The sequence below is a fragment of the Camelus ferus genome, chromosome 13 (assembly GCF_009834535.1).
Source record: "Camelus ferus isolate YT-003-E chromosome 13, BCGSAC_Cfer_1.0, whole genome shotgun sequence".
NCBI classification, from domain to species: domain Eukaryota; kingdom Metazoa; phylum Chordata; class Mammalia; order Artiodactyla; family Camelidae; genus Camelus; species Camelus ferus.
In genome coordinates, this window is record NC_045708.1 from 33,566,588 (window position 1) to 33,590,273 (window position 23,686).

Sequence of the window (23,686 nt, forward strand, 5' to 3'; positions counted from 1 at the left end):
GAGAATTTAAAATAGTTTTATTAAAATAAGCGCAATGTATAATACCATCCTTACATTGTATAAACGTCTGACATATGCAAATTGATTTTCTTAGGTAACTAAGCAGCTCAGCTTGTCTGATGCTGGATGTGCCTTCATGCTCCCCGGCAGTAAGCACCACACGGCTCAGACCAGGGAGGCCGGCCAGCCCCTAGTCCAGCTCCACATCAGGCACAGAGCTCCTTCTCACTGCCCCAGATCTGTGCCGTCCTCCACACCAGGCCCGACGGAGGAAGCGGCAGACACCCAGTCTCTAAGTCAGTCATCATCTGAACAGCTTAAAACCAGTTAGAGTAATAGGAAATAGCTGATTAACACCTTTAAAATGCATAGATACTCAGAAGAGTGAGCCATAAGAGCTCTGGAAAGTCCATCGGCTCCCAGTGGGAGTTTATAAAGTCCCACCTTTGCTGGAAGAGCATGGTTGAAAAAATAAACATATTAAAAAACAAAATAATACTGACTTCTGCAGCAATCCCAAAGAAAGAAGAGGATGATAAATGAGGGACACATTTTGGTCATGGCAAAGAAAGATTACGTGCTTTTCCGTGCTACCAACTGGAAGACTGATCTGGCTTCCTGAATGCAGAAGGCTCCCTGCCCTTCCCTGAATTGAGGGGGATGGCTTCACTCAGCCAAGGGGGAGGACATCCGGAGGACAGAGGAAGGTGGAAGCACTGCCAGCGGGGGTGACAGCGCACAGAGAGGGAAGAGCCTCTGTCATCTGACGCTTCTCAAGACTGGTTCCCTGAAGGCCACAGCCCTAGCCGCCACCGCTGCCTGCCTGTGAGAGTGGGCTGGATCCTGGATCCGCAGGCAGGCGGGTGAGCAGGTGGGCAGGAGCCCAGCAAAGAGATGTCCCTGCCGCAGGCGATTATGCAAAGTGACAAGTGATTGCTTTCCTTTTCAAAGACACCCCCTTTGGAAAAAGCTTTTTCCTTGAGGACTCTGGGGAAATGGGGAGGAGGGCTAGATGGGACCTTAGAGCCTTTGTGGATGAAAAGGCCTGGATGGAGCAGCAGAGCAGGCCCCTCACAGGTTTCTAGCAGGGTGAGGCCTGGGTAGGCCTGGGGCCTGGAGCCGGTCAGAGTGCTGTGGGTGTCGGGCAGGATTCCACGGCTCCACTGCGGTCTGCCTGGGTCAGCGCCCTCCGGCGGGCCAGGCGTGACTTGGAGGGAGGGGAAAGCTTCACAGAGCAGAGGCCCTCAGCCAGCGCCTCCGACTCCTTGACCAGTTCATTCTCCTCATGCTGAGACAGCTGGCGGTTCAGGGCGATTGCCTCGGCTGCGAAGAGTGTCAGGTCCATTGTGCTGCTGTTTCTGCAGGGATTGGTGGTGGGGAGCACAGAAGAGAGGGAGACAGGGCTCAGTGGGGTCTACCAGCCAGCTCAACAACCCCCCTACCCCGTTGCTGTGGTTCTACGCTCCTACTGGATTTTTCTGCGCCAGCCCAGGATGCTCTGAAGAAGTTCTTGCATGGATTTGGAATATGACTTTACTGGGGCTGGAAAGGCTTTGAGCTTCAAGGATAGCCTCTGGACTTAGTAGTTGAGACAAATGCTCCTTTCTATTCAGAGCCCCCTCCTCTGAGCTCCCAGGGCTCTGCACACAGCTCTACCAGAGGAAGGGCCACGGCACATTGAAACTCACCCATGTCCATCCCTCTCCCTGGTCAGGGCAGGGGATCCAGGGGCTGTGCCTTTATGTCTGTGTCCCCAGGACCCAGCTCAAGGCCAGCATGCAACGGGCACCATGGGTTTGCTGAATCAGTCTTTGAAGGTGGACCTGAGGTTTGGAGCCTCAAGGCATCTGGATGCAGCTCCAGAGAATAAGAGAGGAACCCAAACTGGGCTCAACTGTGTAACTCCTAGAAACTTGCCAGGAGGTAGGATTCCAGAGGGTTTTCCACAAGGCTTTAGCCCTGGCCCTTTGGGAATAGGGCAGTGCTCACTAGGAACATGATTCAGTGTTAAAAGGCACAAGAGTCAGGCAAACCTGGGTTCCAAGTCCAACTCCCAAGGCTACTGTGTAGCCTTGAGTAAGTTAACTTGATCTTTCTATTCCTCAGTTTTCTCATCTATAAGTTTATTATAAAGCTTATGGATATAACATATGTAAAGCCCTTAGCACCAGACCTGGTGGGTGGTACGTGCTTCCTATACAGTGGCCATTATTACTGTCTGTCTAGTACTGTACATGACCCTTGGTCCTGCTGCCTTACAGGGCCCCAGATTCCCGCTATTTTCACCAACTGCCAGTAGTAGAAGGAAACCTTGGTTTGGGTTGTAAGTAGTGATTTCCAGTTAGGATTCATGTGGGTCTGCAAAACAGGTTTTTCTCCTGCAAACGGTATGAGGTGGGATCTTAAAGATGCTGGAGGGCAGGGGAAGCCATCCATGTGGAAAAAGAGAGGAGAGGGAGCTAGACCTACTATAGAGGGAGGAGAGGAAGAGGAGTGGGGAGGGGGAGGAGGCCAGGAGCCCCTTCAGGAACTGGACACCTGAGCCTAGAGGTGAGCTCCCTGTCCCTCACCTCAGCCCCGCTGTGTCTGAGAGAATGGGGAAAGTCAAGGCCAAGTAAGGATGGGCATCGGGTGTGACAGGAGCATTTACCTCTGGAGGACTTGCGGCGTGGGGAGTCCCCTTTCTGGAGCTTGCTAGAATGGGAAGGACAGATGTGTGGGTAAGCGCTGCTCCCTCTTCCAAGAGCTGCCCCGACCCAAGCCACAGAGTGGGCAGGTTACTGCAGGCTCTGGCCCAGCACAGGGACAGGCCACGCCTGCCTGCGGGGCCAGACCTTCCAAGGAGAGAGCAAGCAAGGTACAGCACCCCCCCAGCTGCCTCTGCATGGAGAGCCCTCCCTTCCTGGTGGAGTCCTAATCACCCTCCAAGACCCAGCTCTAGGGTCATGTCCTCTGTGAGACATTCCCCCTTCCCTGCCAACCCCCAGCCCCTGTCCCAGGCAGAGGTGGGTCCTTGTCCTTTGGTGCCCTGAGCACTTTTGAGAAGCATTTGTTACACTACCCTGTCATTTACTTCTTTGTCTCCTTCCCCCATCAGAACACAAAGATGGACTGGGTCTCACTCCTTCCACTACTGCTGGTGTCTGGCATGTGGTAGGTGCTCAGTAAAGACAACTCTCAGGTAGCTGGGAATGAGCCATTCAGAGACCCTCGGACTGGGTCCCCACCTATAACTGGGGCCAGCAACGCTTGCTTCCTTCCACTGTCAGGGCCACTGAGGCTGGCTAGGGCCTAGTAGACTAAGGAGACACAGTAAATCACAGGAGGTCTGGCAGACTCCTTGAAGGGACAGAGGTCGGGTATTGTGACTAATCGAGGAGGACAGTTAAAAATGTTTTCAAGTGAAGACTTGGATCCTTCTTTTGGGGAAAACATCACTATTTGCCTTTCAGGCAGGCTGCACCCAGACCTCAGCACTACGAGCAGGACCTATGTGCCTGCAGTGCAGCCACACGGCAAGCAGGTGGCAAGGCCTTTCTTCTGTGTGCTCTCAGTAATGACATTTCTATATGAGGGGATGGTGCCTCTATCTGGGCTGCTCCCTGGGCTGTGTGCCTCTGCCAATAGTGGGATGCATGGTGTGAATCTCCCAGAGGCCTCTGTCCATTCCAGAGAGGTGTGCGTCACCTAGGGGCTTGGTTTGTGGCTAAGGTTAGAGCCACGTCAGTGGTATCGGTAAGGGGCTCAGTGAGGGGTTAGGTCAGGAGTCAGTTCACTCTACGTGCATGGGGACTGAAGCTGCTACATGGCTCCCTCCAGCTGAGGTCAGCCACCAGGGTGTGAGAGCTTCCTCATGGCCATGCTGCAGGCCTGAAGAGGGCACCCCCACCCCCGGGCACTTACCCCCTGCACCCATGGGTGCTGCAGAACTTGGGCGGCACTCAGTCTCTGCTTCGCGTCTCGAACCAGGAGCTTGGAGATGAGGTCTTTGGCCTCATTGGAGATGTGTGCCCAGTCCTTGTCAGGAAACTCATACTTGCCTTCCTGGATGCTCTCAAAGAGCTTGTTCTAGGTAAAGATGATTCCTCCTGAGGCCACACCAGCCAGGGGATGGGCAGGGGTGCCTGTCATGCTCAAATCACCTGGGCCCAATCGACCTCAGCTGCAGCTGGTGGCCTAGGTATTTCCCAGACCAGTGCCCCTTCCCCAACCACTACTCTCCCCTAAATCATCCAACCGCACAGAAGGCCCTGGGCGGGTTGGGATGGCACTGCTACTTGGAGGGCCAGGTGGGCGACGAGTAGGATCCAGGGCCCAACATGACCGGGCTCATCTCCCACCACCATCATCCTCATCTGTCCTCTTCCTCCCTCATCAGATGCAGCTGTTTCTAACCTCCCTGTCTTTGCTTGTGCTGTTCCTTCTACTTGTATTTCTTGCCTCTCCTCCCCTGGGGCAAGACTCCTCCCCTGGATGATCACTCAGCTCAGAGATGATCTTATCTAACAATCCTCCCCTGAACTCCTCGCTGGGCTGAGCGCCTGATCATCACTATCTCACCCGGTGGCTGCCCTTGGACAGAGCAGGAAGGGGCATGCTACACTACCTTCCAGATCAGGCTCAATCACCAAGCCCAGTCCTGCGTGGTCTCCCACAACTTTCTGACCCCCTCTCAGCAGGCCCTCTGCTCACCTGGCACACCGTGCAGACCTCTCCCCGGTCCCAGCCACAGTCGGCCCCGCAGTGACCCACGAAGGGTGGGTAGCCACTCAGCATGATGTAGAGGACCACGCCCAGGCTCCACAGGTCACAGCGCTTGTCATAAAAAGTGGCCTCATCCGTGAAGACCTCCACAACCTCAGGGGCCATGTATTCTGCAGAGCCACACTGTGGGGGCCAGGGTTGGGAGGGGGAAACAGCAAAGAAGAGAGAGGATTAGTTACAGGAAATGGGGATGGCAAAGAGCAGATGAGACACAAGCAAGAGGATGGAGCTGCAGAGCAAGAAGCTGTCAGGAACGCCAGCCAGGGAGCTTGCCTGATGCCCCCAACGCACTTAGAAAACCTGGGCCACTGGACATCTGTAAACCAAGTCTTATCATTCCCCGTGATCCACGTGACCAGTTCCAGGATTCTCTTCTTATCTTCTCAGGTCCCTCTCCAGTAGGTGGAGACCCTTGGTCAAGAACTCCAGGAATCTCTCCCTGCCTTGGCTCTCTGTAAATGGCCACTCAGTGCACCAGAAACGCAGCTCTGGGAGGAAGATCTAATTCCATAAAGCAAGGATTTCTCAAAGTGAGGTCCTGCCAAGCTTCCCTGCTAGCTTAGAGCATGGAAGTATAACAATTTAGAATTAAGAGACTATCAAAGCTAGGAGAGCTCTTAGAACAAAGCCAGTCTCCCCACTTCTCCCCTTTATGGTTGGGAAAACCAAGGATGAGAACGGGACAGCGATCTGTCCAAGTACATCAGGGGCAAACCCAGGGCAAGAATCCAGGATTCCTTCCTCCCATCCTTGGATAGAAAACTGCTGATAAAAACAAAACAAATTCTTTTTGCTACCCTCTTCATTATTTCAGGCTCACCAAGAGACAAACCTCCCCCAACACACATAACTAACTTCATAGAAGGATGGTGAGTGGAGAAAGGACATTTTCTTTGTTATTTGGCAATGAGAGTTAATGACTTTGAGAACAAGGTAGCTCAGTATAGGAGAAGCTAATACAGAAATACAGAAACATTTCTAATAATATTGCTTAGAATGAGATATGGGCATATTTAAATGCATGTCTTAAAAAAAGGTTATTAGGAAAACTCACTTATGAAGCATGTAAATCTCAAAAGAATTATAATAATTATAGTATATCCAGTATGTATAAGAGATGTCTTAGGAAGAAATAGCTCCCAGCAGCACCATCTGGGCAAGAAATGGGAAGTGAGAGAAGCACAGGGTAACTTAGCCAGGCGCTCCCACGTAGAGAGCCTGGACCTCTTAGTTCTTGCCACAGAGACCACACAGTCCATCCTCCACCACAAGGTGGATGCGCCCTGACTCCCCAGTGGTAATGGGCGCTGTCCACACGCTCATATGTGAAAGTGTGGGCCTGGGAGTAGTGTCTGTCTCCACCTGGGCCAGGAGTCAGGGCTTGGCCTGTTCTTATAGATACAATTTGTTTTCATTAGCAGTTAAGCAGGGGTGTGGTTATCAAGACAAGAAGTGAGGACATACAGCAACTTAGGCAGCAGGAAGTGGGGTAGATACACTCGGTTTTCCTTCCTTAGCCCTCTGTTCTGGTCTCCAGAGCTTTGGAGACAGGAGGTCTGGAGGGGGCACAGGTGCCCAGCCATACTTACTGGAGTGGTCAGCTCTGGTGTGGTTATGGGTGAGCAGGAGTTGTTCAATTTCACCCCACTGCCCAAGTCAAAGTCACAGATTTTCACCGGAGACACCTGAAAAGGAAAGCAGGAAGCAAAGGTTACAAACAGGAGCAACCAAAGCACATGAGGGGACAGGGTGACTATATGCCTAGTCAAGTGGTGGCCACACCGAAGCCCAGCTTTATCTGGAGGTCATGTTTCCTCTCTTTGAGTCAACTAGAAGTCACCTGAAGATTCATCCCAAGGTGTCCTCTTGTCCATGCTCTTTCCTTATTTCCCAACTAGGAGAAAATGTGTGCGCTACATGGTGTCAGACTGTTGTGAACTTGGTATAAAACAAGGAGCAAGCCTATGGAACTCTTGCCAATGGTGGATGTTGCAACTCAGAAGTTAGAGAAGTTAGTATGTATTCCCGAAAGACTCCTTGGAGCCCATTCAGGGGAGCGCAAAGGAGTTTTGCGCAAAGCCCTTGGCCACCTCAGGTGGCTCAGGGTGACTGGCTTGTTTTTGCCTGTTTGGGCCTTTGTGGGTTAAGCGCCGAAAGTCTTGTTTTCCAGAAACCCCTCAGGCCGGAGCAGACCGGGATGGCTGGCCACTCTAGGCGGCATCAACATAGCTGCCCCGCCCACAAGAGCTGGATGCTGCACCTGAGACCGCAGACAGCACGCGCCACCTCTGGAGCCAGCCAGGGGGCCGCTGTGCGCATGCGTGGGGACGACCCGCACGTGGTCGAAGCAGCACAGAGCGCGACTCGAAGTGCTGGTTTGGCGAGTCCCCGCTCAGGCCCTTACCTGCTGGGGGAGCTCTTTCCTCCCTCCCTTTTCTCTCCCTTACACTCTTCCTTCTTTTTTCACTTAGCTCCCCATTTTTTGGTGGTAAAATATATATAAGTATGCCATTTTAACCGTTTTTAAGTGTACAATTCAGTAGCATCGATTACATACACACTTTTGTGCAACAATTACTAGTTTCTGTTTCCAAAACCGTTACATCATCTCAGAAACTCAGCACCCATTAAGCAGTAACTTCCCATTCCCACCTCCCCAGCCTCAGTAACATCTAATCTACTTTCTGGCTCTATGGATTTACCTATTCCAGGTATTTTATATAAGTGGAATCACACAAACTTTGTCCTTTTGTGTCTGGCTTATTTCATTCAGCACACTGGTTTCAAGGTTCATCCATGTCGTAGCACGAGTCAGAACTTCATTCTGTTTTATGGCTGAACAGTATTCCACTATATGGATATATCACATTTTGTTCACCCATTCATCTGTTGATGGACACTTGGGTTGTTTCCAGCTTTGGCTACTGGTACTAGCGCTGCTATGAACATTGGTATTAAGTCTCTATTTTCAACTCTTTTGCATATATTCACAGGTGTGGAACTGCTGAATGCTATGGTGATGCTGTGTTTAGCTTTTTGAGGCGCTGCCAAACTATTTTTCATAGTGGCTGTACCATTCTATATTCCCACCAGCGATGTGCAAGAGTTATAATTTTTCCACATCCTCATCAACACTTTTTATTTTCTATTTTTTAAATTATAACCATCCTAGTTGGTGTGACGTGGTATCTCATTGTGGTTTTGATCCCCTGATGATGAAGGATGTTGAGTATCTTTTCATGTTCTTACTGGCCATCTGTATACTTCTTTGGAAGAAATGTCTATTCAAGTCCTTTTCCCATTTTTTAATTAAGTTGTCTTTCTGATTTTAAGTTTTAGAAGTTCTTTATATATTTGGGGTATTAACCCTTATAAGATATGATTTGCAAATATTTTCTCTCATTTCTGTGGGTTTATTTTTTCCTTCATCTTTCTTGATAATGTCCTTTGACGCTCAGTCTCTCTTAATTTTAGTTTTTCAACCATAAAAAGTGGCAACAAACCTGTGCCATGAAGATCAAATGAAACAAAAGACATGAAAGTACACTGTAAACCAGACGCACTACGACAGAGTGGTTCATTGCACCAGTGGACTCTGAGGTCAGACTACCTTGGTTTTAATCTCTACTTACTTATCAGCTGAGTGACTTTGGGCCAGTTTCTTTATCTAAGCTTCAGTATCCTCATCCATCAAATGAAGATAATAGTAGTATCTACCTCATGAGACTTTTATAAATAGTAAATAAGTGCTCAAGAAATGTTAACCATAATGATTACTAATAACCAGAATGATGATGATGATAAATTAAAAGCTTCTATGCCAGAGCCACTGACAGGAAGTCACAAGGTCTTATTTGAGCAACTACATTAGTATTCCCCACAAAAGGGCTGTAAGTAGCAGGCTGACTCAAATGTTCGCTCCCAGCCACTCCTTATCCCCTAATCCAGACCAAGACACGTGTGTCATGCATATGCACATGTACACACATGCAGCTATGACTGTGGGCCATCAAAACCACCAGGGCCTAAACCTCGCCTAACAAAGAGTCTGTCAAATTCACACATGCTTATGGAAATGCAAACACTTCCACTTACTAGTAGACTGAGTTAGAATAAAGTTTAAAATAGGTTGTATATGTTCAACACCAAGTATAAACGTTTTCTTTTTAATGGGCGCCTTTGGAAATAAAAATGGAAGCAGAAACCCTTTCCAAGAACTTGCTTCCTAATTGGTACTTCTAGTGGTGGGTGCCAACTGGCATATATACCACAACACAAACATCTTTTATAGGCAGAGATCTGCTTCACATAAGACTGAGTTATTGTTTCTGACGCACATCTACTGCTCTAAAGGTAGGTGCACCGGACTAAAAAACACTGCTTTTGTGTAGGTTTCATATATTTTACAAACTCTCAGGCTTAAGCCAATCACACTGCTGATAAAGAACAAGAAAGGGCCCAGGATTAAGCCCTACTTGGGATGTAAAAACACTACACATTAGGTATAACATACCCACGTGTCTATAATAATCAGTTCAACTTGGTACCTGAGGCTGAGAGAGCTGCTAATGATCTACAGAGAAAGTCTAAGGGTGGCTTCAACTGTGACATCCCAAATCAGGCCCCACATACCTTTTCTGGAGATTCACACAATATATTTTCTGGCTTCAGATCACGGTGAGCGATGCCTGAAATGACAAAGAGCAAAGTAATGGTTAACATATGCACATAATTACCAAACATTCCATACACAATTAATTTTTTCCAAATGCTGTTGTTCACAGATTAATTCCCAATTATGGTACATTAAAAAATCAACGAGCTGCAGGAGGCAGAAGTAACCAGAGACACAAACCAAAAGCACAGTTGATTCTGCAAGTCCTTTTGAAGCAGGAGCTGTAGAAATCTGGTTGGGATAAGCAGGGCCAAATGCATCCCAGCCAGCCTCCCTTTCAGCACTGCACTGACAACTAGGAATAAGCCTGATATGAAGCAGAGCAAAGAGCTCTGCAAATGGCTGTGCTTGGAACAGCAATGCAGAAATAATCAGTGCCTTGTTTAAGAGCATCTCAGGGGGCTGAGACTGCTCTACCTCATTTCTTCTTGTGTGGTCAATTAAAAAAAAGAAAAGAAAAAAAGGACTCCTTCAGTGGGACTCCCTGAATGTTCAGAGGGTCAAGTGTTAGTTAACAAATCTCCCAAAGCTTGTCCAACTCCCTTCTCACCTGTGCTCTGTGTCCAAGACAGTCCTGCCAGAAGCACAGCAAGGACTGCCGTGGCCCTAGGGTGCTGTTCTCAAGAGAAACCTCTCCTGGATTTTGGCCAGACCTCCTTGAAGGAGACTGCAGACAGCACCTTACTCTGCGGGGCATTAAAAGCTGCTGACCTGGCCAAGAAGGCACCTGGGGGCAAACCACCTTCAAACAGGGACGAAGAACCAACTCGACCGCGGTGCTCAAGCAGCGGACACAGGAACGTCCCTTTCCGCTATCCTCCTGCAGAGTGTACGGCGGCACAGAGACAGAAGGGCTGGAAGGCTGAGCAAAAGCTAAACAGCCACTGTTTGGAAGGACCGGAAAGCAGCAGGGGATTCGCGGGCTAACAGGGAAAAGCAGAATCTGCTTCACTATCGCTTGCTGGCTGATTGGCTTCAGCTTCTTGGACAGTCCTCCAACTCCCTGGCAGGAGGCAGAGGCCGGCCCGCTGGAGGCTATTCATGAGGGAGGAAGAACCTGAGCGCCAGCAGGCTGAGCAACTTCATCAGTCACCTAATTGAATGAGAACCCAGAGCGGCTTGGTCCGGGCTGCACAAATTGAGCCGGGCTGCAGCTTGCTGCACTAAAAGTGAAAGATATTTTCCATTACAGCAAGTGCTCCCACTGAAGGATCACGAGCCACACGTGGAGCCTCACTCTCCAAATAGGTGCCGATGGCCCCGTTGTGCCCCGGTCTGAGAGCTGAGAGCTGGGCCATAATAATGGGCCTGCCTCGGTGAGCACAACCAGCCATTGTGAGCTGCTCCAGGTCATTTCCCAGAGGCTGAGCGGCAGTGTGTCCAGTATTTAAAAGTATGGAACTTGTTTCAGGCTGACCCATTCTTGCTCAATTCATCTTTCCAGTGTGAAGTTATTTAGAAAACAGCCAAGTTCAGCTGCAAATCGTTTTTCATCCCCTCCAACTTCTAGTCACATGGGCAGCTGGCCAGCGAGATGTTAACCAGCACTTCAGAACTCCTAAGACACCTCCAGCCTCTGTTCCCTGTAGTGCGTTCTTGTAAAAAAAAAAATTAAATAAATAAAAAATAAAACCGCCTTTACCCCACTCCAAGGTATGCATCTTGTAAAAAACATGACCCAGTTTTGCACTCTACAGAGGCAGCTTGGGGAACAGTTGTAAATCTCTGTCAGGCAGGTGTTACCTACATGCATCCCAGCTTTCAGAAACAGAACTACTGCTATTCATCACGCTGTGCAAGGTACAGACACCTCCTTCTAGGAATTTTCATCCCATGTGCAAATCATGTCCCCAGCGTGGGCGCCGTCAGCATGGAGCGCTCTCCTCAGCCACAGGAGGAAGCCAGCAGTTCGGTGAACGTCCCCTCCCGTGCACACCTCACCAGTCTGCATGGGATCCCTGGCACAGAGTGGGATGCGTGAGCAGCATGCCTGGCCGGCCAACGTCCACAAAACTGAAGGGAGCAGAGGTAAGCCTCAAAGCATGAGCTCCGCCTCCACCCCACCAGGCAGGATGCTTTACTTAAAGGGGATTAATATGAGGAGTAAAAATGCCTTCTGCCTGGTCGGGGAGGAGCGTGGAGAAAATAACATTACTGGAGAACTGTGCCAGGCACTATGCCCCACTGTGTTATATGTATACAACACATACATAAGAGACATGCAATTATGTAAGCGAATTAATACATGCAAAAGGCCTGGAACAGTGCCTGGCACATAACAGGTGCTATATAAGTGTTAGCCCCTGCATGATGTTATTCGTCTCTCTTCATTCTCACCGTAGCTCTAGGAGGCAGGTGTTACTACTGAGGGAGCACATAGTTGGTAAAAAGTTGAAGCCAGAATTTATTTTTGCCATGGCAATGCTGTTAGGCAAATTTTTAAAATGTGTGTAATAGTCAAACATAATTATAGAAATGCAAAAACATTTAATTTGCAAAAAGATTTAATTTACTACAAAAGTTCTAGGTAAGGGATTGTAAACTGAGGTGTAATTCAAACAATAGCTATTTACCATCATGATGTTCAACAGATACCTCAAACTTACCATGGTAATAGAAAAATGCATTTTCCATTTATTGTGAACAAGTTATAAACCTACATATATACTATTTTGGGGGGGAGGTAATTAGGTTTGTTTGTTTATTTAATGGAGGTGTTGGGGATTGAACTCAGGACCTCGTGCATGCTAAGCACGTAATCTACCACTGAGCTATACTCTCCCCCCAAACTACATATATGCCAGATTTGAAAAAGAGAGATACAGGTAATATATTTTTAAAAATTAGTCTGAATAACACCCAAATATTTACTCTAGAATCTAGGTCATACTATGCATGAATTTTGGAATCAGGAAAGGAAAAGAACATCCACATACACACCACTCACACATACCTTGTTCAACATGAAATTTATTTATTTTTCCACCTTGTTCTTTCTCGTCTCCCTATCCTGCTTAATAACCCCACATCTACCCACCGTCCATCTGAGAAGCCTAGGAGCCATCCTGGCCTGCCGCTTCACCCTCCTAGGTGGCCTGCCAGCTGCACCAAGCTCCTGGACCAGCCTTCTACCTGGCCTGCCCATCTCCCTTGTCCTCAGAGGCGACCAGCCCAACCCACCCACCAAGGCAAGGGCCCAGCTCACCTTTGGTGTGCAGAAAATCAAGGGCGGCGGCAACATCCCGCACCACTCGGCTGGCTTCTCGCTCGTTGAAGTGCTTCTGCTTCTGGATGTGAGCCAGGATGGAGCCTGGTGGGAGGGGATACAGAGGGATGCCTTTTCAGGCTCTAGTAAGTATAACTTTTCACAGGCCAAGTTTTCACAAGTTTGGGATGGGAACATAGGCTTATTCCTCACTAAATGTCCAGCACCAAGTGTGGTACCTGGCACAGAGCAGGTACCAGCACAAAACTGGACTAAACAACATTGGATGGCTATCTTCTGTCCCTGTCTGTGATGAGCACAGAATGGAGAGAGAACAACTATTTAAGTGACCGAAAAATATAAATGCCACTGAGGCAGATTTAGCTTCTGAAATCAAAAAGAACTAAAAGTGAGTCCACATGGAATGGGGGCCTCTCTGTAGAAACTTTTCTTCCTCTGCCTCTGATCTCAGATCCAAACAAGAGCACATGCTTTCAAATGGAAATGCCACACCTTCACTGGATATGGAAAGGTCTAGAAAAAGGGAAAAAACTGCTTTCCCCCCTGAACTTTCCCGTTTATTATTGTTACTGTTGTTATTATTATCAACATTTTGTTGGCAATGGTTAACATTTATTGAGCAGTTACTACATACCAAGCATTATGTGATACTCTTTAAACAGACTATTTTATCCTCACTGCAGCTGTACAAAATGTACCAAATATAGTTATCCCCATTGTGTAGTTATAGATGGGGAACCTGAAGCCAAGAATGGTTAAGTCAAGATCACATACCAGTAGTATGTGGTGGTATCATCAGGAGTTCAACCCCGTAAGCCTGGCCTCAGAGCCTGTGCAGGCGTCCCCTCAGCAGGACTTGTGGTCCGACTGCTGGAGGGATGGGTTGCCTTGAGCCAACTAAACGCTCCCTTCACCTGCTGAATCTGGCCTGCACTCTGAGCGATGTGGTTACAGATAATTTCAGCTGCATCAAGCATCTTAGACATATAACTCACAGTGCTGGTGTCATTGGGTGGGGCAGGGCAGACACAGGCATGAACATATGGCTTGGCTCCATGTGGTCTGTGCTCACCATTGGAAGCCAGTATTTCTGAGCCAAAGGTGTCATCTCTGTGTCCTAAAAATGGCACGTTTGCTTATTATCTCTGGTTTTTGGCATGGGGAGGGGATGAAAAATATTTCACTTGCCAGATTAAACAATCAAAGGATCCCAACGTGCTGTGGAACATTCTGAGAAAACTGGCTCCTGGCTTGGTCTCAGGCTTGCTCTACTATAGCGAGTCTCTTGTTTCCAAACTTGTTAAAAGGGAAGGTGGAGAATAACATTCTAAGCACTTCTGAGACACTTCTAAGACAGCCCCCAGCACACCCACTTGTTTTAATAACATTAACAGCTGACATCTATTGAACCCCTAGTGCCTACTGGGCACTGAGCTGAGCATTTCAATATGAATTATCTCATTTAATCTTGCACAGCGTTCCAATGAGGTGGGTGCTGTCATTATCCCTATTTACAGATGAGAATACTGTTTGGAAAGGTTATGTGGCTTGCTCAAGGTCTCACAGCTGGTAAGTGATGGAGCTCCTTTAAATCCCAAGCCCCTCCGTGTAGCCCTCCACTCAGCTCCAGACATCATCCCTAACCTTCACCTTGCAAATGTGTCCTAGGATTGGGTGAGTGATGGGGAGGGAAAAGGCTTCTGCGTGTCAGAAAAGCAACTTAAATACTTATACCGGTGGTTGTGTGTGGGTAATGGCAGTAGTGGAGATGGTCAAGAACGGCATCTTCCATCTGAAGGATGGCCCCTTGTATCCCTCCTCTCTATCCTGGTCTGTGTCCTAAGCAATGGGACCCTCCTCTCCTCTGCTGAGCCTTTCTGGACTTCACAATGTATGCAAGAACTTCCATCTCATAATTAATTTCATTTAACAGCAAATGTGTCAAAACAATGGATTGATAAATTGATGACTAAATGTATCTGTATATGAGTCCTATTATAATGAGAAGGCATTTATAGAATGCCCACACAGGTGACATTCTAAGCTCTGCAAAATGCTAATTATCATCCTTCCCTGCGGCCTTCCTTCTCCCAAATCAAGGGCAGTTTTAAGTCCTTCATCCTTTTTATTAGCTTGACTCATTTTAGAAGTCTCTGGGATTCATGATGGATGATCACCACCCTGGGTCATAATCGGAAGTCCAAACACATACTCAACAGTAAGTACCTCCTTGTAGTTTCTCAAAGACCAAGTAAAATCTTGTGTCATCTTCAAAGAACTCAATCAGCTCCAAAATGTTCCTTAAATAGGGAAAAATAGGAAGAAAGGGAAAATGGTATTATATATTGAAGCCTACTTACAAATATACAATGAGAAAAAAAAAAAAAAACCCAGTGCCCTGTAAAAGGGCAGAAATCAACTTGAAATCGGAATGCTTATTAAAGACCCATGTTTGAGAAGCAGCCAAAGGTGTTAGCAAGATTCAGGTCACCTTATCTTTCCATAATGTTTAGTCTCTGGTGTTTTCACCAAGTCTGTGCTGTCAAACCCCATCCCTAAAACCCGCTAGGTAGAGTTATAAAAAAAGGTCCCGGTCACATTAAACTGAATAAAATCTGCAGCCGACTGGAAGCAATTGCGGCTAATAACACTGAATAGTAGGTGTGTGTCCTGGAGGCAAGCAGCAAATAATTACTTGCCCTCCCTCTTGCCCATAAATCACGGGGCAGTATTTACATTGCCTGGAGAAAATGGAAACATCTGTCAAATAGACTTGGGGCCTAACGTGGGCACCGCTAGACCCTAACTGCTAAGCGCTGCTTAATGAAACGGCCGCGTTCCCGGCCACCGTAGCACTTGTGGCCTTCCCCGGTGAGCACTCTCTGTCTGCCTGAGCATTACTGTGCTCTGCCAACAAGGTCGTCTTGTAACTCAGTAGGGAAGCCACCAGCCTGGATATTGGAGGAGTTGGGGGCTTTTTTTCTTTTAAAGAACGAAATAAACCAAGTAGACTCTGTAATGCTGAACTCAGAACCTGCAGGGCTGAAAATAAAAATCTGTCCCTCATAAAAAAATGCTGACCACTTTGGGAGACACTAGGCTTTTACTATCGAGAAGGCGTCCAAATAAGATGGTCAAAATGGCCTAATTTGAGAGAAGATTGTAGAGGCAGTGCCTGGAGTTAAATCAACAGCAGCCCCCATCCTCCAAGCTTAATGACAAAGCCATCAATATCAGCCACTGGCTCCCTGCTGACCCTGCTGTGGAGGGAGGGTGGGGGAAGCGAAGTCTTAGAGGTGACCCTGATTTAAAGCCACATTGGGAGAGCCACTCATTTGGAGCTGGTGGTGAGCAGACTAAGACCAGGCTAGAGACCACCTTGGCCCAGTTATCAAGCAAAGAGTGTTAAACAAGGTTTCAGGACCCTTAGCAGTAGCTGCACGTACGTAATGATGCCAGGGACAGAAAAGGGTGCAGTCTTAATAGTTCTCATCATCCTCGTCTATTAACTAGAGCAGGTCCTACAGATTTCTACTAGGCAACACTCAGTCAGCCTGCTTTCCACAGGCACTTGAAAGAACTAAACCCCCACTTTTTCCCAAGCAGGCCCTGATTCAGATTGCTCACTTGCCTGAATTCCTGCTATTTCAGTATTTCAGCCTAAACCGAAGCTAGCTTCCTTGCTTCTGCAGCTGCTTCTCGTCTCTCTCTCTCTCTCTTCAACATTGAAAGATATAAGGAATTATATGCCGTTGGGGTAGCCGAGTGCGATCTGACTGCTGGGGTCAGGAGATGGTACGAAATAACCTTTTCTGTGGCCAAGCATCCCCCCAGAGAAGCAGTGAGTAACCCAACACCATACTCACTTGTTTCCTTGACACTGATAGAGCGTCTCCACCTCTCGAAATACCCTACTTCGACTGTGCCCTGCTTGTTTTTCGATGATCTGTGTGAAAAATAAAATCTGTCATATACACCTACCTGGTCAAAACACTCCTCAGCAGGTGCCCTCTGGGAGAGCACAAGGCCAAAATCAGACCAAATCCAGTTTCAAGCACAGGGTGGAGCAGGCCTTGGGGACACAGGGACTGTGGCTCCGTCAGTCAGCAAAGCAACAGACTGGCCCAAGGGCTTTCCAGCCAGATGGGCTCTGGCCAAGTACATTACCACCAGAGCCCATGAGGCTGCTGCCCGGCTGCCCTGAGGAAACTGAGGCAGCCAGCAAGACAAAGAGCTAGCTCTACCCAGCTCCTACCTGAAGGCATCTCTCTTTGCCTTAAGGGTAAGAATTTACCAGCTCTACTGATGGATCTTCTAGTGTTGGCGGAGGAGCAAGGGCAATAAAGGGTACAGTGAAGAGGAGCCAAAGCTCCCAGGCCCAGCTCAGATGCCACTTCTGCAATTCTCCTGAGAACTTACCCTCTGGCGGGCACTGTATTAAGTCATTGAGTTACATAATCTCAGTCAATCCTTATAACACAATTCTGAAAGACAGGCAGAAGTAAAACATTTTGCCCACAGCTCTGATAAGTGGCAGGGCTGAAATTCAAGCCCAGAGCTGCCTCCAAAGCCCTCACTATCCTCTACTTGCTTATAGCCTACGCAGCTTTTCTTGGAGAACCTAGAGGCTTTGTCTCTCCTATGATGGTGTGGGCTGCTTCCTATCGCTGGAGATGCTGGTGAGTACTGACTGAAGGAATGGTGAGCCAACTGATGAGCAGGTGGTTTGTGCAGGGACTGGCTGACTCTGAACATCTCTATAGACCCATCCAGAGCCCAGACTGTTGCAAGCAGAGCCTGTGAGCACATCTCCTGCAGAGCTGTCTCTGCCTTACAGTCCCATGTGCAGAGTGGGAAGACATCTGGTTCCTCCATTCCAGGACTGCTGCGAAGAACATTTCAGACTTCTCCAATATCCAGCAGCACAAACATCCACAACCAAGTGTAACTTTCCAAATAAGTCCACATCTATTAGTAACCACTGGACCTATTTTCTGAGCAGAGAAGTGCGATGCTGGGGCACAGAAGTTATTCAACTTGTTCGTTCACCAAGTAGGTCAGATCAAAGTCAGGCAGAACTTTCTAGCTGGCAACTATCCAGCAATGGCAAATTTTTCTCAGAGGAGGAAATGAGCTCCTGCTACCAGAGATTGGGGGTGGGGCAGAACATGGAAAACTAAGTAAGGAGTTACAGAGGAGGTTCAGGACCAGATCACCCTGAAACTCCATACCCACCCTGAGACTCTAGGATTCATCAATCGGTTGCTTGTAGAGAAAGTCCTAATAAAACCAAGTATTGTGGGGCCAGTCTAGGGAAGTAGCCCATCTCTAGGGAGTTTTCAAAGAACAGGAGAGACAAGAGTGACAAGAGACATGGGCAGAGCTGCTGAAACCAAAGAATTGCCAAGCCAGGGTCCAGAGTTTGACCAAAGATAACGGAGCCTGGAGGAGAGGCAACTTTGAAGAAATCTGTCTGTCATCCATAAATGCATTCAAACCTTTGAATGTTGATTTACATTTGTGGTTTTTACCACACTGAGGCATTATTTTAAAAAATTACTTATAATTTTTATTAACCTGTTTCCAAAAAGGAATCAAGCTGGTGCTCTTGCTACCATATGAAGCAGCACCCCAGCAAAAAGGAACGTGGCTTAGCAGAAGTGTTCTCCTTTATAAATCCAGCTGGGACTATGACCAGGTAGTTAAAAGAAGAAACAATTCTTTCAGGAGCCAGTTTGGCTGAGTTTGCTCAGATGAGGCAGTGCTTAGACCTGGTGGCTCAGGTAGATGATTTGAAAACTTTGGTGGGTACCAGAATCACCTGGACAGCTTGTTCAAATTTACAGAGTAGAGCCTGCGGGCAAGTCTTCTTTATGTTGCAAGTGCTGACCTCTAGTTTCTGATTCAGCAGCTCTGAGATAGGGCCGGGTGATCTGTACCTCTAACAAGGTCCTAGGCCTGCATCAGCACTGCTGGGGCAGGGACCATACTTTGAGAAGCACTGCTCTAGATCCATCTCTTCTTCCATGAAGAGTCAGCAAATGGAAGCACAGAGGGGCGAAGTGAACCACTCCAAGGTCATGCAGCTGGAAGCCACCTCTCCTGCCCCAAAGCTGAGTGCCCATCCTCATTTCCAGCTACTGTACATCACTTGCGTAGCACTTTGTCATCTGTAAAGTGCTTCTGCTTCTACCAGTTCATTTTTATCTTCATCTTCATAACGATTCCATGAGACAGGAAGGGCAGGGGTTATTACCTTCATTCTAGAGATGTGGGAACTGAGGTTCAAAGAGGTTCAGTCACTTGTCCCAAGTCAAACAGTAGTAGTTTGTCAAAACGGAGACTCAGATAGGCCTTCTAATTCCAGATCTGACTGTTCCCCGAAGTTAACTTCACTCATTAGAGACATTGTTTTAAGCACTTTACATATATTAACTTACTTAATCCTCACAACAATATTATATAGGTTCTATTATTACACTCATTATATAGATGAGGAAACTGAAGGAGAGAGAGGTTAAGTAATTTGTCCAATGTTACACAGCACGTAAGTAGAGAAACATAAACTAAAATCCAGTGACTACAGCTTCCATTCTTATTGAGCCACCATACTGCGGAATATACAATTTACCTGGTTTAGGACAAGCGAGGACTGACTATCTGCAAAGTAAAGCCTGGCATCCAGGGGAGACACTCACTTTGACAGCATACTCCTTGCCGCTCTGCAGGCTCACAGCACCTTGAACTTTGGCATAGGCTCCCTCTCCAAGCAGTTCAGAGGTCAGCTTGTACATATCTGGAGGTGAAATAGGTTAGAGGGAAAATGAGATGTCACCCCTTTGTAAGATAAGATGGAAAAAAGAGCCCTGTCACTTGGCTTCCCCGGCCTGGCGGTATGGGTGCATGACCACTCCGAGGCACTCAGTGACGAGAGGGAAGCTGTTAGTGCTTCCAGCTGCCTGGGACCCAGCTTCACAACAACCAAGCCACGCTGAAGGATCCTGTTCCTTTTTAGAGATGAGGTTGGTGAAAGGGTTCAATTTGACTGCATTCTTCCCAAGCACCTACTATGTGCCAGGTGGCATATTAGACTCATAGTAGGGACACAGTAAGGAATAAAGCATAGTCCCCACACTTTGAGAGTCACAATCCAGTGGGGAAGACAAACTTGTACACAAGTGACCCCAGAATAAACCAGGGAGTGGTAAGTACTATCAGAGAGGGACAAGTGAAAAGGAGCCGGGGGGAGAGAAAGGTTAAATCTATTCAGGGAATCTGGGGAATCCTCACAGAGGGGGTGTGATATGAATGAACACCATTCATTCGTTTACTCATTTGTCGAGCCCCTACTATGTGCCCAGCTGTGTGCCAGGCACTGATGATACAAAGGGGAATAAGCATTGTTTTATTTTATACCACACACAGTGGAAGTCACACAGTAGAAGTCACTGGAGGATTCTGAGAGGTTTCTAGAAGTCACCCACAGGAAACAGGACACAGAAGTAGGATGCAAATGGATGCCTTGAGGTTTTTGGGGTGCTGAGTCAGAGGGGTTCTAACATAGCAACAGGGCCTGGGTTGAAAGATCATTTATGTGACATCCCCAAGCTCACAAACAGCACAAACTCTGTAACTCGCTTCCAGAGGAAGCCACTGCTCCACCATGGCTGCTGCCTCCCTTGGCCTTCGGTTTTTCCCTCTCAAGGCAGCCTAGTGTTTAAACCCACAGACTGAACAGAACACTTTTTAACCATGAAATTAGACTTTATCACTTTTAGTAATGAGATGTCCTATAATTTCACAAGCCATCCTTCAATAACAGGAAATACTCTCATGTTCATTGAAAGAGAAAGACTTGCTGACTTGGAAACTATTCTAAAAACCTTGGGACTTTTGTCCCTTCCCCTTCTCCCGACCCCTGCTGCCATACACACACATCTACTATTTGAGTTAAAGACAGACAAACAGACAAAACCCTACACTAAGCAACTTCTTGGTTCCATCATAGTTTGGTCTCACAGTTGCTTTTTAGAAAGCATGCTGTTGTTTTTAAGTATTTTAAATGACATGCTTCTTTCACAATGAACACTTAGGTACTGGCCTTTGCACATGTCAGGACAGGTTGGTGGCTGGAGGTTCAATATCCCTGACTCACAAAGGGCTTTTTATTAGGACCACTCTACAAAATAGTCAATTCACTAGTGTGCCTGCAATGTTGGAAAGGGGGGCAGTAAGCGGAAGCTATTTCAGGTCTCACAGTGAAAGAAACAAAAAGATGGAGGCTCAGTCACTCCTAGGAGTAGCTACTGATCCTTGCAGTCCTTCGCAGAAGTGTCCAGGGAGTCACTTCATCCCATCACGTGCCCAGTGATAACAGGACCAGCACTGAGCTGGTGCCTCACACAGAGGGTTCAAAATGTTTGATAACCCAACATCATAACCCCTGAACACAACATGCAGTCTTAAGGTGGAGCCAAACTCATACAGCGTAAGTCGCTGCAGTCTCCAGGAGTCAGTTCTCTGCCTACAGAAGATTTAAGTTTCATTTGCAGCCATGGCCCTTGGTATTCTCTCTTCCTCTTACATGGTTGTTCTACCCCTCAGTAGCCCCTCCAGGAACAGCTGAGGGAAAGATCACAACTGAAAAGGGGCTGAAACACACCAGGTGATCTTGCTTCATGTGTGACTCTGAAGGTTGGTCTTTCTGTCCCCTGATGAAGTGCTCAGACCATTCAGAGGAGGCCTGTGCAACATCTGAGGGTTTTCCCATCTCTGCATGCTCTCTCTCTTCTATAAATTCTCTCACCCCTATTTCTCATGTACGTCACACAGATAACTAGGAAGGTGGTTCTAAGATGATGCATCATATGACCTACACCCATGGGCCACCAGGATGCTCCTCCCATGCCTGGGGAGCCACAGACTGGAGCTAAGAGACCTAAGAGGGTACCAACCTTCAAACTTCCCTGGTAGGGAGTCAGTGGCCCGGGCCCTCCGCTTCTTCTTCTTCCGCTTGTCACTTTCTGCAATGGTAACGGGTTCACTGCTGCCCATCTCTGGGAGAAAAGAGGAGACGTGAGGGAAATATCACTGTACGGATCAAGCTATAAGCTCACCCAGAAGGAAAAAAGGTGGGGGGATACCCAGGAGTTTTATACTGATGGTTTTTAAATATCTGTGAGGACTATTGATCTGTTTTGACCCAGGAGGCAAAACTAAAGGCAAAACCATTATAGGAGGTCATTAACTGTGGAAAGGAACTCAGACAGACGGGCTAGATTAAAAGAGGATAGCAGAAGCCTGCTGTAACCAAGCTCATTAGCACATGGATTTAGATCTGCCATCAAACTGTAGTCCCCAAACAGAAGAATGAATCCATTCACAGAATCCCACCTGTGACATCCTCCAGCCTCAGCACCAGAAAGGCTGGACCCAGGGAGCTAAGCAAGATGGGAGGTGGGTCTGGTACAGCAGTGGTGGTGGGGGATCTGGGACATGGTGGTGGTGGGGATGTCCATGCAAATGAGATCACATGCTCAGTAACGTCCCTGTGGGCGTTCATAGTGATTCAAAAGGCCTTTAGTGGAGATTGCCTCTGTGAAGGTACAACAGGGCAGGAAGTGGGTTTGGTTCCTAAAGAGGATGGTCCTAAATTACTTCATGTCCAAGGGCACAGACTTAAGTGCCTGTAAGTCCCAGAGCATACTCTCCTTCTGCAGCTCCTTGTTTGAGAGGATGCAGGTAGGGTCTATTCGGAAGCCTGTAGTTAACGGGCCTACCCCAGGCTGCCGGCTGTGGTCATTTACTGCAAAAACATTATTATCTCTCGCTGGCAAGCACCTGGCTCCCCATGTTAAAGGGAGGATTTGTGAGGCAGACATTCAGACATTGAGCAGATTGGGCAGGAAGGGTAGGGACAGAAATAATAAGCAGGAGACTGAGAGGGGGAAAGAGAAAAGGAGGAATAATGAACCAGCGCCCAATCATAGTTCTGTTTCTAAGACACTCTGGTAAGGGCCTTCCCCTGTTAAAGATAAATTACTCACAGAACATGTCATGCCCTTGATCCAGAGAGGAGCCTTAATACTCTTTGCCTGCAGTTAGAAATAATAAGATTTCTCTGAAGTCTCTGGGTCTAAATCCCCACCAGGGTGATTAAACCTTTACATCCTTCTAAAATAGAGGCGCTCGAGCGCTGATGGGGCATACGATGTGAGATACTTTTAGACCAACCTTCAATAAACACTGGCTCCAGGTTGCTGGATTTTTTTTTTCTGAGAGATTTGGAAATGGAAGCTGGCTCTTTGCCCGCTGAGGGGAAAGGCCCTCTCTCTTCTCCAAGGACCTTGGCTGAACACGATCAGAGAAATGGCAAGTCTGCTCAGGAAGATTGATTAGAGCTGGTGTGTCTACTGTACGCTGTTCTCAGAAGCAAGTACACACAGCCATTAGGAGAAAGCACACAGAACAATGGCACGTTTCGACACCACAGTCCAGAAAGCCTGGCTAAACAGCCAAGTGTCTGACAGCTCAATTGAGGTGCCTGCTTCCTTCCATTTTTAGGATCTGATGACAGCAGACTTTCATTTACACTTCAGAAAACAGATAAACACGTGGATAAAAGGAAAACACAGAGGATCTCAAGATATTACTGTAGCCAACAGCTTCAAGCACAAGACATATCTGGGGACTGCAACACACTATGAATTCAAAGATTGAACTTCAACATCAACACCCAAGGGTCCAACTTCACCAAGGGAAATTAAAAGGAAAAAAGCCGCCCCACACAGTAAGAAATTCTACAGAGATAAAACACAGGGCCACTCATCTTCAGGAGCCCAGGAAGAGGGTACTGGCCATTGGGACAGCAGGCTGAGAAGGAGGGACCACTTTCCCTCTAGCTCTGCCCTTGTGTGCAGTTCAGTGGCAACCCTGCCACATCTGTCTTCTCGTGGGCACTGCGGGCCAAGTGCAGAGTGGATGGATTTGGGATTCACTTCTCTTTTCCCTTCCCCTGCCCA

The 23,686-nt window shown here is 47.6% G+C and overlaps 1 protein-coding gene across 4 annotated transcripts in view; it reads right to left on the minus strand.

Annotated features, from left to right (window-relative positions):
* MKNK1 (MAPK interacting serine/threonine kinase 1) overlaps positions 1-23,686 on the minus strand; it is a 39,425-nt gene continuing 15,739 nt past the window's right edge. For 3 of the 4 annotated variants that reach the window (XM_032494182.1, XM_014553949.2, XM_032494181.1), the window contains 11 exons: positions 21,620-21,721; positions 19,364-19,461; positions 16,532-16,611; positions 14,892-14,965; positions 12,645-12,749; positions 9,397-9,452; positions 6,354-6,449; positions 4,693-4,887; positions 3,904-4,068; positions 2,651-2,694; positions 1-1,358 (listed from right to left, as the gene is read on the minus strand). In XM_032494182.1, the coding sequence (XP_032350073.1) occupies positions 1,124-1,358; positions 2,651-2,694; positions 3,904-4,068; positions 4,693-4,887; positions 6,354-6,449; positions 9,397-9,452; positions 12,645-12,749; positions 14,892-14,965; positions 16,532-16,611; positions 19,364-19,461; positions 21,620-21,721 (1,250 nt within the window). In that variant the 3' untranslated portion in view covers positions 1-1,123. The remainder of the gene's footprint in view (positions 1,359-2,650; positions 2,695-3,903; positions 4,069-4,692; positions 4,888-6,353; positions 6,450-9,396; positions 9,453-12,644; positions 12,750-14,891; positions 14,966-16,531; positions 16,612-19,363; positions 19,462-21,619; positions 21,722-23,686) is intronic. The other variant, XM_032494183.1, reaches the window with a different exon arrangement.